This window comes from Aquarana catesbeiana, linkage group LG07 (assembly GCF_042186555.1).
Source record: "Aquarana catesbeiana isolate 2022-GZ linkage group LG07, ASM4218655v1, whole genome shotgun sequence".
Classification (NCBI taxonomy): domain Eukaryota; kingdom Metazoa; phylum Chordata; class Amphibia; order Anura; family Ranidae; genus Aquarana; species Aquarana catesbeiana.
In genome coordinates, this window is record NC_133330.1 from 11,671,550 (window position 1) to 11,684,293 (window position 12,744).

Sequence of the window (12,744 nt, forward strand, 5' to 3'; positions counted from 1 at the left end):
GCTACAATCAGAGTTGGTAAAGCGTATGAAAATCTTCTAAGAGTCAAAAACAGAACGATCACAAAAGGTCTTTCCACCTCATCAGAACTAAAACTGCTTAAAATTTGGCATTTTCTGCCTCCTCCCCTCTCTCCTCATCAACCTGGTAATGACATTTTTAAACAAAACCCTTCCGTTTTCATTACATACCTTATTTTGGACCAAGTGATGTCATCATTGGGTCTCAGTTTTTTTCTATTCAATACAGGCAGATCATGGCTGGTGGGAGGGGCCAGAAGGATGCTGTAAGAGCTTCCTGAAAACATCCCAGCACCCTGCTCAGTACTCCTCTCAAAAGCCCTCAGTCCCGATGCAACAGTGGGCTGGCCCTTGGGAGGAGTTCTTGGCTCTCCAGTGGTGGGGTCCACTCATGATGCACAAGAGGAGTGACAACAGTCCAAGGGGACCGGCCAGTGCAGGCACCATCTATGGTGCTGGATCAGAGGTCCCTGAACTGCAGCCAGAATCCCTTCCTCCCATCACTGCACGCCACGGCCTCTCTGCAGATCAGCTCATTCACAATATTTAACAGCATGGCAAGACTGCAGTGACTGAGCCACAGAACTGGATTCCCACGACTGATAAAGTCCATGTGACCAGAAGGTGGACCATAATGTGATCCCCAAGACTGACAGAGGCTAAGCGACCAGGAGGCAAATGATCGTGTAATCCCCAAGATGGACAGAGACCATGTGACCAGAAGATGGACTATCGTGTGATTCACAAGACTTCAAGACCATGTGACCAGGAGGTGGACCATCATATGAACCCCAAAACTTCTAGAGACCATGTAACAGGGTGGAACCATCGTGTGATCCCCAAGACTGACAGAGACCATGTGACCAGAAGGTGGACAATCATGTGAACCCCAAAAACAGCTAGAGACCATGTGACCAGATGGACAACCATGAACCCCAAAACAGCTAGAGACCATGTGACCAGGAGGTGGCCTATCATGTGATCTCCAATACTGACAGAGACCATGTGACCTGAAGGTGGAGTATTATGTGAACCCCAAAACAGATCAAGATCATGTGACCAGGAGGTGTTCCATCATGTGATCCCAAGACTGACAGAGGCCATGTGATCAGGTGGTGGACCATCCTATGAACCCCAAAATTTCTAGAGACCATGTAACAAGGAGGTGTACTATCATGTGACTCCCAAGACTGACAGACCACGTGACCAGGAGATGAACCATCAAGCCAACCCCAAGACTGACAAAGTCCATGTGATAAGGAGGTGGACTATCATGTAGCCCCAACACTGACCAAGAACATGTACCAGAAGATGGACCATCATGTAAACCCCAAAACTGCTAGAGACCATGTGACCAGGAGGTGGAGTATCATGTGTCCCTAAGACTGCCAAAGACCATGTACCTGGAGGTGGACCATCATGTGATTCCCCAAGACTGACAGACGACATGTGACCAGGAGGTGGACCAACATGTGAACCTCAAAACTGCTAGAGACCATGCGACCAGAAGGTGGACTATCATATGATCCCCAAGACTGAGAGTCCATGTGATGGGGAAGTGGACTAGCTTGTGATCCCCAAGACTGACTGAGACCACGTGACCAGAAGGTGGACCATCATGTGATCCCCAAAACTGGCAGATGATGCAATCCCCAAAATGCAAAGAGTTCATGTGACTAAAAGGTGGACTATCATGTGATCTCCAAGACTGACAGAGACCTTGAGACCAGGAAGTGAACCATCATGTGACCCAACCCCCATGAATCACTGACTGCACTGTATTTTTCTTTTTGTGTGCTGAAACAAAAGTAGGTGTAATCCTACCAAAGTCCCACAGTAGGGATTACCTTGACGTAGCGCTCCAGCGCAGGGTGCACCCGCGTGGTGGCGAGCTGTATGGAGAAGGGCGTGGTGTACGGGAAGGTGGCCATCACCGCATGGTTCACCTCTGGGAGAACGCAGAACTTGAAGCCGTGTTTGCGGAATATCCGGACGTGATCCGGCAACGGTTTCTCATCGCCTTCACTCAGGATACTGCCCACTATGTACCTGCAGAACTCCACCGGAACCTAAAAAAGAAGAAGAAGAGAAACCCGTCATGTGACCCATCCATGGTCTACAAGAGGCTTAACAGGGGAAAACCAAATAGCTTCCCTTCATTTTATATTACAATGTATCGGAAGCCCCATTTTTTTCTTGGTTTTGGATGGAGTAGGGACAGGTTAAAACATCTCAAAAATGTTTTTGGCGTGGGTCCCGCTGGAAAACATTTCTTGATGTCCAACAAGCTTTATTGTAAGCAGTGCAAACTTACAAAGCCAGACTGACAAACTGCTGACCACCAGGCCCTACTGCTTCTAACTAAACCTCCATTGGGCATAAATGAGTCAGTGACCAGGAGAAGGTCTGGCGGTCATCAGCAGTTTGTCAGTCTGGCTTTGTAAGTTTGCACTGCTTACAATAAAGCTTGTTGGACATCAAGAAAAAAAAAAAAAAAAAAGTTTCTTTATTGCAACATTGTATAACATCATAAGCCGACACTCTCTGGATTGCTTAAACAATGTTGCATCTCAGATACAGACTGCGGTTTTTTTTTTTTCTTGATATCCAACAAGCTTTATTGCAAGTAGTGCAAACTTACAAAGCCAGACTGCTAGACCCTCCTACTCATGACTAGGGATGAAACATCTATAGAGACGGAGGGGGTCCGGCGATGAGTTATGATCTGGCTTTCAGCGCTTTCACATCTGGGGTGGCCTCTAAAGAGCCATTCACGTTCAGATCGCTTTTTTTTTTTTTTTTAGAGGGCACTTGACAGGCAGCAAGGAGGAGATGTTATAAGGCCTCCTCACCCCTGTAATGCTGCACTTCCATGGCGCAATCGCGTGCAATGACTCGAGGTTGCAAAGTGGCCCCAATGACTTCATGTGCGAGTATGCAAGACGGTTCTGATTGTAAAACTCTGCGCCCCAAGTTAAAAATGACATTTTTACCGCCCCCAAGGCCGCCCCATTTGAAAGAGTGTGGTCAGTTTGCACTACCTGCAATAAAGCTTGTTGAAGAGCGGACAGGCAGCTTGTTTGTGGTCATCGTAAATGCAACATATTGTACAGTGCCTTGAAGTTATTGGTTGTAACGTGACAAAATGTGGAAAATGTCAAGGGGTATGAATACTTTTTCAAGGCACTGTATAATGTCAGAGCAATCTGGAAAGTGGCGGCACGCAAGGCAGGACTTTGCTGCACAATAAACAAACGTTCTGTGGTGTACACACTGCGCTTACACATAAACATCCCCCCTGTACAAGGGAGCGGCGCTGCGTTTACTGTACGCACCACCAACCATAATTACGTCCAGCTCATGGTGGACTCCTCTTGAGGATCCTCAAGTATGAAGGCCACCAATGTCGCCCTCCTAAAAAAAAAAAAAATGCTGCTGCCTGGGCTCAAAACATTCTGAGTCACGAATCCATATCAAGCATGCAGCAAGTGAAAATTCCTGATCTGCATCCAAGCCAAAGACTGGGGACGTGCTAAAAGGGGAAAGATCAATAGGGCAACTAGAGAGGCTGGTATTTTAAAATCAAGGCATGACAGGGTCTCTTTAATGGCCCCATCACCATCTGTGAGCTGAGAAGATGAAGCCCGAGATTGGCGTAGGTGTAAAGCTCCCGCCTGCGCACACCTGCCGCACACCTGAGTTCCAGTGTCGTGTACGAGTGGCGCTCCCGGGAGGCGGTTTAGCGTTGCCCCCCAGAGACGTGCTTGCTCTTATAATAACCTGGCGATCCCCCCCTGGGAAGGGTTGCTATGTATTTCTGTATCTCCCGGCCCGGGTGCAACCGACTGCAACTTATTACAAAGACACCTCCCCCCGGACACCAAATTACTGAAGTGCAGGAGAAAAAACACGTTGAGGTGACACCGGCCTGACGGGGCAATAAAGAGAAGATACAAAGTGAGATTTACTGTTCCAATAATACTGAGGAATGTTCTAGAATATTCTACCTACAGAAATAGATAATCACAGCCCTCCGCCATGTGCGACATCCTCACCCAACGCCAATAACACGTCCCAACACTAGTTTTACCCCGCTTCACCCGGGCCCCCTTGTCTCCCTTCTCTGGGCCCCACCATCACCCCCACAGACCTCTCCTTCTCACTTTGGACCCCACCATCTCCCCCCCTAGACCACATCACCACCCTCATGGCCTCTCCTTCTCACCCTGCACCCCACCTATCACCTAGACCACATCACCACCCTCATGGACCTCTCCTTCTCATCCTGCACCCCACCATCTCCCCCCTAGACCACCCTGAACCACATCACCAACCCCATGGACCTCTCCTTCTCACTCTGGACCCCACCATCTCCCCCTAGACACAACCATCACCCCTATGAGAACCTCTCTTTCTCACCCTGGACCCCACCATCTCATCCCTAGACCACCCTGAACCCCATAATCATCATCCTCACGGGCCTCTCCTTCTCACCCTGGGCCCCACCATCTCCCCCATAGACCACCCTGGACCCCATCATCAGTCCCATGGACCTCTTCTTCTCACCCTGGAACCCACCATCACACTCATGGACCACCCTGGACCTGGTCATCACCTATACAGACTGCTCATGGCCCCATATACTGGTCCATGCTCTCTATTCTCTATATCCTCTTTTTACCCCAGGATCCTCTACTGCCCCAGCCTATCCATATCCTCTTTTTACCCCTGGACCCTCTAGTACCCTCTTTTGCCCAAGCCTCTCCATATACTCTGCTTACCCCTGGTCCTTCCAGCGCCCTCTACTGTCCCAACCTTTCCATATCCTCTTCTTACCTCTGGTGCCCTCTACTGCCCCAACCTTTCCATACCCTCTTCTTACGCTTGGCCCCTCCGGAGCCCTCTAATGCCCCAGCCTCTCCATATCCTATTTCCACCCCCGGACCCTCCAGTACCCTCTTTTACCCCAGCCTCTCCATATCCTCTGCTTACCCCTGGTCCCTACAGTACCTTCTAGTGCCCCCACACTCTTCATATTCTCTTTCTACCCCCGGTCTCTCTGGTGCCCTCTACTGTCCCAGCTTTTTCATTCATTCTTTTTACCCCAGGCCCCTCCAGTACCCTCTACTGCCCCAACCTTTCCATATCCTCTTTCTACCCCAGCCCCTCCAGTACCCTCTTTTGCCCAAGCCTCTCTATATCCTCTTCTTACCCCTGGCCCCTCCAGTGCCCTCTACTCTCCCAACCTCTCCATATCCTCTTCTTACCTCTGACCCATCCAGTGCCCTCTACTGTCCCAACCTTTCCATATCCTCTTCTTACCCCGGCCCCTCCAGTACCCTCTACTGTCCCAGCCTCTCCATATCCTCTTCTTACCCCCGGCCCATAAAGTGCCCTCTACTGTCCCAACCTCTCCATAGCCTCTTCTTACCCCTGGCCCCTCCAGTGCCCTCTACTGTCCCAACTTTTCCATATCCTCTTCTTACCCCCGGCCCCTCCAGTACCCTCTACTGTCCCAACCTCTCCATATCCTCTTCTTACCCCTGGCCTCTCCAGAGCCCACTACTGTCCCAACCTCTCCATATCCTCTTCTTACCCCTGGCCCCTCCAGTGCCCTCTACTGTCCCAACTTTTCCATATCCTCTTCTTACCCCCGGCCCCTCCAGTGCCCTCTACTGTCCCAACGTCTCCATATCCTCTTCTTACCCCCCGCCCCACCAGTGCCCTCTACTGTCCCAACGTCTCCATATCCTCTTCTTACCCCCGGCCCCTCCAGTGCCCTCTACTGTTCCAACGTCTCCATATCCTCTTCTTACCCCCGGCCCCTCCAGTACCCTCTACTGTCCCAACCTCTCCATATCCTCTTCTTACCCCCGGCCCCACCAGTGCCCTCTACTGTCCCAACCTCTCCATATTCTCTTCTTACCCCCGGCCCCTCCAGTGCCCTCTACTGTCCCAACCTCTCCATATCCTCTTCTTACCCCTGGCCCCTCCAGTGCCCTCTACTGCCTTCTTAGCCCCGGCCCCCCAAAGACCCTCTACTGTCACAACCTCTCCATATCCACTTCTTACCTCCGGCCCCTCCAGTGCCCACTACTGTCCCAACCTCTCCATATGCTCTTTCTACCCCCAGCCCCTCCAGTACCCTCTTTTGCCCAAGCCTCTCCATATCCTCTTCTTACCTCCGGCCCCTCCAGTGCCCTCTACTGTCCCAACCTCTCCATATCCTCTTCTTACCCCCGGCCCCTCCAGTGCCCTCTACTGTCCCAACGTCTCCATATCCTCTTCTTACCCCCCGCCCCACCAGTGCCCTCTACTGTCCCAACGTCTCCATATCCTCTTCTTACCCCCGGCCCCTCCAGTGCCCTCTACTGTTCCAACGTCTCCATATCCTCTTCTTACCCCCGGCCCCTCCAGTACCCTCTACTGTCCCAACCTCTCCATATCCTCTTCTTACCCCCGGCCCCTCCAGTGCCCTCTACTGTCCCAACCTCTCCATATCCTCTTCTTACCCCCGGCCCCTCCAGTGCCCTCTACTGTCCCAACCTCTCCATATCCTCTTCTTACCCCTGGCCCCTCCAGTGCCCTCTACTGCCTTCTTAGCCCCGGCCCCCCAAAGACCCTCTACTGTCACAACCTCTCCATATCCACTTCTTACCTCCGGCCCCTCCAGTGCCCACTACTGTCCCAACCTCTCCATATGCTCTTTCTACCCCCAGCCCCTCCAGTACCCTCTTTTGCCCAAGCCTCTCCATATCCTCTTCTTACCTCCGGCCCCTCCAGTGCCCTCTACTGTCCCAACCTCTCCATATCCTCTTCTTACCCCCGGCCCCTCCAGTGCCCACTACTGCCCCCCTCCCCCATATTCCCTTCCCCCCTTCTCACCTTCATGGGGTTGTCATAGTAGACCCCGACGGAGACCAGCTTCGGCGCCAGGCTGACGCTCTCCGTATAAAGGTTTCCGCTCTCGTCGTACGGTCCCACGCGGAACTTGTAGGCGACTACCACCCCGCGGATCGGCGGCGGCCCCGCCCTCACCTCCACCTCGGTCAGCAGCCCCGAATAGACGGCCAATCCGAAGAGAGTGAGCAGGAGGAGGCCGATGAGCGCCGCGATCAGCGAGATCAACACCCACTCCGGCACCGAGCTCATCTTCACCCGCTGACCACGCTCTGTACTGACAACCACTGGACTGTGGTCAGCCCCTCCCACCCACCTTCACAGCTTAAAGCCCCGCCTCCGGAACCCCGCCCCTAAACCAAACAGAGCCAGCAAAACGAAGACCACCAGAGCCGCGGTCACTGAGACCAGAACCCAGTCCGGCACCGAGCTCATCGCCTACTACACCGAGCGACTGAGCTCACCTGGAGGGGGCGGCACCCTGACATAACCTAGAGCTCCGCCCCCGACATGACGTCACCCGCCTCTCACCGCCTTCCTACCTACACACGTCTCTCGTCACCTAGAGCCCCGCCCTGACAGCCCTCAGCCCCGCCTCTCACCGACTTCCTACCTACACACGTCTCTCGTCACCTAGAGCCCCGCCCTGACAGCCCTCAGCCCCGCCTCTCACCGCCTTCCTACCTACACGCGTCACCTAGAGCCCCGCCCAGCCAGCCCTCGGCCCCGCCCTACCGCCTTCCTACCTACACGCGTCTCTCGTCACCTAGAGCCCCGCCCTGACAGCCCTCAGCCCCGCCTCTCACCGCCTTCCTACCTACACGTGTCACCTAGAGCCCCGCCCAGCAAACCCTCATCCCCGCCCTACCGCCTTCCTACCTACACGCGTCTCTCGTCACCTAGAGCCCCGCCCAGCCAGCCCTCACCGGCTCAGCCCCGCCCCTCTGCTAGCTGCGTCCCCGCCACTCACAGTGCAGCCCCGCCCCTGCACCTTCTTCGGGCCCGCCCTGCGCTGACCCTTCTGCGGTCATGTGAGCGGTCACCTGAGCGGGGAGAGGGGGGGCCTCACGTCCCTTCCGGCTCTTCTGCTGTGAGGCGTCTCCATGGAGACGGGCTGCCCCTCTATATTGCCTGTTTTTTTTTTTTTTTTGAGAGAGAGAATAAGCTCAGACTCCCCCAGTACTGCTGTCCCCGGGGTGCTTTATAAAGAGCAGCTGTGTGTAGGACAGAGGGGCACTCCCAACATGTCAGGCAGTGTGAGGGCAGCCTGGGAGATGGTCCCCAGACTATGGCCAAGTCTATCATTGTGTACAAATATTTACATCCTGTGCAAAATAACAGGGGATAAGCCCCCTGACGGGTTTTTGTTATGTGGCTGTGTGCAGCTCTGGAGGTTCCCCCCCCCCCTATCACTTCCTGTCCCACAAACACAACAGGAAGTCAGAGGAAATCTCTCCAAAGTGAGAGAAATCCCCCCTTAGATGGTTGTCATGGAGATGAGTGTCCCCCCTTGTATGAACCCCCCTCACTTCCTCTCCCACAAACACAACAGGATGTGACACCGACAGGCCACGGATGGGGATGGATGAGCCACGGATGGGGATGGATGAGCCACGGATGGGGATGGATGAGCCACGGATGGGGATGCATAGCTCCGAACTGTCCCTGATTTGGAGCAATGTCCCTCTGTCCCTCATTCCTCCTCATTTGTCCCTCATTTTGGTCTGATCCATACAGTTGTGTATAAAATGCACAAAGTGTTTCCCAGAGCTAAACCTTTTATCTGATTTCTAAATTGCTGCATTTTGTAAATTCCAAAAGCCGATATAAAGGAATTGTAGTGGTAAAAAAAGCACTTGTGGGTTTAATCAATCTTTGTTTTTTTGTACAATTCTCCTTTAAGGGGGCGTGGCAGGGGGTGTGTCCTATGCCTACATACTTTTGCTGATAGGTGTCCCTCATTCCCATCTCAAAAAGTTGGGAGGTGTGCCGGGATGGATGAGCCGTGGATGGGCTCAGGGTTGCCACCTTTTCTTCAAGTCAAACCCGAACACTTTAGCAGCGCACAGCCGTTTTTTTATACATATATTTTGCTAATAAATAACATTTCTAATCATATGACGTTAAAAACAAGAGTCCCCCCTTTACACCAGAGTCCACAGTGTTCCCCCTTACATCAGAGTCCTCTCCGTACATCAGAGTTCTCAGTGTTCCCCCTTAAATCCGGGTTCCCGGAGCATCCCTTAGAGTCCCCAGAGTTCTCCCTTACATCAGAGTCTGCAGTTCCCCTTTTACATCTGAACTTGCAGAGTTTCCTTACATTGTGGGGGGGGGGGGGCTCTGCAGACTCTGATGTGAGGGAGAACTCTGGGGACTCTAAGGGATGCTCCGGGAACCCTGATTTAAGGGGCAACACTGTGGCCTCTGATGTACGGAGAGGACTCTGATGTAAGGGGGAACACTGTGGCTTTTGGTGTAAAGGGGAACTCTGATGTGTACTCAGAGGCAGGAGAGAGAAGGGGGAGACTTCAGTCACAGACAGGGATGGATGGTGAGCTCACTCACCCCTTGGCAGTCATCACCTATTATCCAGATGTATCTGAGGCTGCTGGACTTCAAATTTCTGTCCCCCACTTTCCTTTTCTGAGGCACAGCGCCAGGGATTGGAGTGTGGGCAGACACAGAGGGGTGGGAGGAAGAGGTGCAGATCGAGCCCTCTCTCCTCTCCTGTCTGTGTGTGTATGGGGTGGGGGATTGTTAGTGTTGGCTTTGAGCAGCATGAAATAGAGTGTAACCTAAACGGGGAGGGGGCCTCACGTCCTTTCCGCCTCTTCCCCTGTGAGGTGTCTCCCCGAATAGGACTCCTAAAACTGTCCACAGCCCTACTGACACCAACCTTGGCTCTACTGACACCATCCATGCTTTAATACATCTGGGTGCACACCCTAATGCAATAGGCTGCGCAGAGCTATGATGGGGATGGATGAGCCATAGATGGGGATGGATGGATAGGGATGAATGAGCCATAGATGGGGATGAATGAGCCGTAGATAGGGATGAATGAGCCGTGGATAGGGATGAATGAGCCATAGATGGGGATGAATGAGCCGTGGATGGGGGATGAATGAGCCGTGGATAGGGATGAATGAGCCATAGATGGGGATGGATGAGCCGTGGATGGGGGATGAATGAGCCGTGGATGGGGATGAATGAGCCATGGATAGGGATGAATGAGCCGTGGATAGGGATGAATGAGCCATGGATAGGGATGAATGAGCCATGGATAGGGATGAATGAGCCGTGGATAGGGATGAATGAGCCGTGGATAGGGATGAATGAGCCATGGATAGGGATGAATGAGCCGTGGATAGGGATGAATGAGCCATGGATGGGGGATGAATGAGCCATGGATAGGGATGAATGAGCCGTGGATGGGGATGAATGAACCATGGATAGGGATGAATGAGCCGTGGATGGGGGATGAATAAGCCATGTATGGGGATCGTAGGCATATGCAGGGTGTGTGCCTAGGCAAACCCTGATTACCCCACAAGGTGCAGATCCCCCCTGCTGATATTGCACCAATGCCCCCAAATGGAGCTCCTTAAAAAAAATTGCAAAAATAAAATAAACTATTAATGCAATAGGCTGCGCAGAGCTATGATGGGGATGGATGAGCCATGGATGGGGGTGAATGAGCCGTGGATGTGGGGTGAATGAGCCATGGATGGGGGGTGAATGAGCCGTGGATGTGGGGTGAATGAGCCGTGGATGGGGAATGGATGAGCCGTGGATGGGGGATGAATGAGCCGTGGATGGGGATGGATGAGCCATGGATAGGGATGGATGAGCCATGGATAGGGATGAATGAGCCATAGATAGGGATGAATGAGCCGTGGATAGGGATGAATGAGCCGTGGATAGGGATGAATGAGCCATAGATAGGGATGGATGAGCCGTGGATGGGGATGGATGAGCCGTGGATGGGGATGAATGAGCCATGGATAGGGATGAATGAGCCATGGATAGGGATGAATGAGCCGTGGATGGGGGATGAATAAGCCATGTATGGGGATCGTAGGCATGTGCAGGGTGTGTGCCTAGGCAAACCCTGATTACCCCACGAGGTGCAGATCCCCCCTGCTGATATTGCACCAATGCCCCCAAATGGAGCTCCTAAAAAAAAATTGCAAAAATAAAATAAATTAAAAATTACTTACACTGTCCACAGCCCTACTGACACCAACCTCGGCTCTACTGACACCATCCATGCTTTAATACATCTGGGTGCACACCCTAATGCAATAGGCTGCGCAGACCTATGATGGGGATGGATGAGTTGTGGATGGGGATGGATGAGCAAGAATGAGGATGGATGAGCCGTGGATGGGGATGGATGAGCCGTGGATGGGGATGGATGAGCCATGGATGGGGATGGATGAGTCGTGGATGGGGATGGATGAGCCGTGGATGGGGATGGATGAGCCGTGGATGGGGATGGATGAGCCATGGATGGGGATGGATGAGTCGTGGATGGGGATGGATGAGCCATGGATGGGGATGGATGAGTCGTGGATGGGGATGGATGAGTCGTGGATGGGGATGGATGAACCATGGATGGGAATGGATGAGTCGTGGATGGATGAGCCATGGATGAGGATGGATGAGCCATGGATGGGGATGGATGAGTCGTGGATGGGGATGGATGAGCCATGGATGGGGATGGATGAGTCGTGGATGGGGATGGATGAGTCGTGGATGGGGATGGATGAACCATGGATGGGGATGGATGAGTCGTGGATGGGGATGGATGAGTCGTGGATGGGGATGGATGAACCATGGATGGGGATGGATGAGTCGTGGATGGGGATGAATGAGCCATGGATGAGGATGGATGAGCCATGGATGGGGATGGATGAGCCATGGATGAGGATGGATGAGCCATGGATGGGGATGGATGAGTCGTGGATGGGGATGGATGAGCCATGGATGGGGATGGATGAGTCGTGGATGGGGATGGATGAGCCATGGATGGGGATGGATGAGTCGTGGATGGGGATGGATGAGCCATGGATGGGGATGGATGAGTCGTGGATGGGGATGGATGAACCATGGATGGGGATGGATGAGTCGTGGATGGATGAGCCATGGATGGGGATGGATGAGCCATGGATGGGGATGGATGAGTCGTGGATGGGGATGGATGAACCATGGATGGGGATGGATGAGTCGTGGATGGATGAGCCATGGATGGGGATGGATGAGCCGTGGATGGGGATGGATGAGCCATGGATGGGGATGGATGAGCCATGGATGGGGATGGATGAGCCGTGGATGGGGATGGATGAGTCGTGGATGGATGAGCCATGGATGGGGATGGATGAGCCATGGATGGGGATGAATGAGCCATGGATGGGGATGGATGAGCCGTGGATGGGGATGGATGAGCCATGGAAGGGGATGGATGAGCCGTGGATGGGGATGGATGAGTCGTGGATGGATGAGCCATGGATGGGGATGGATGAGCCATGGATGGGGATGAATGAGCCATGGATGGGGATGGATGAGCCGTGGATGGATGAGCCATGGATGGGGATGGATGAGTCGTGGATGGGGATGGATGAGCCGTGGATGGGGATGGATGAGCCGTGGATGGGGATGGATGAGCCGTGGATGGGGATGGATGAGTCGTGGATGGGGATGGATGAGCCATGGATGGGGATGGATGAGTCGTGGATCGATGAGCCATGGATGGGGATGGATGAGCCAGAACGACAGTCACGGACATTCCTGGGTGCGCGATTCTGGGAAGACGTCATTGTACGC

General features: G+C 53.2%; 1 protein-coding gene across 1 annotated transcript in view; it reads right to left on the reverse strand.

Annotated features, from left to right (window-relative positions):
* Positions 1-7,365, reverse strand: part of TEX264 (testis expressed 264, ER-phagy receptor) — a 9,170-nt gene extending 1,805 nt beyond the window's left edge. The window contains 2 exon segments of the mRNA XM_073591451.1: positions 1,866-2,087; positions 6,904-7,365. Coding sequence (XP_073447552.1) covers positions 1,866-2,087; positions 6,904-7,170 — 489 coding nt within the window. The 5' untranslated portion in view covers positions 7,171-7,365.
* Positions 7,366-12,744: the final 5,379 nt, after the last annotated feature.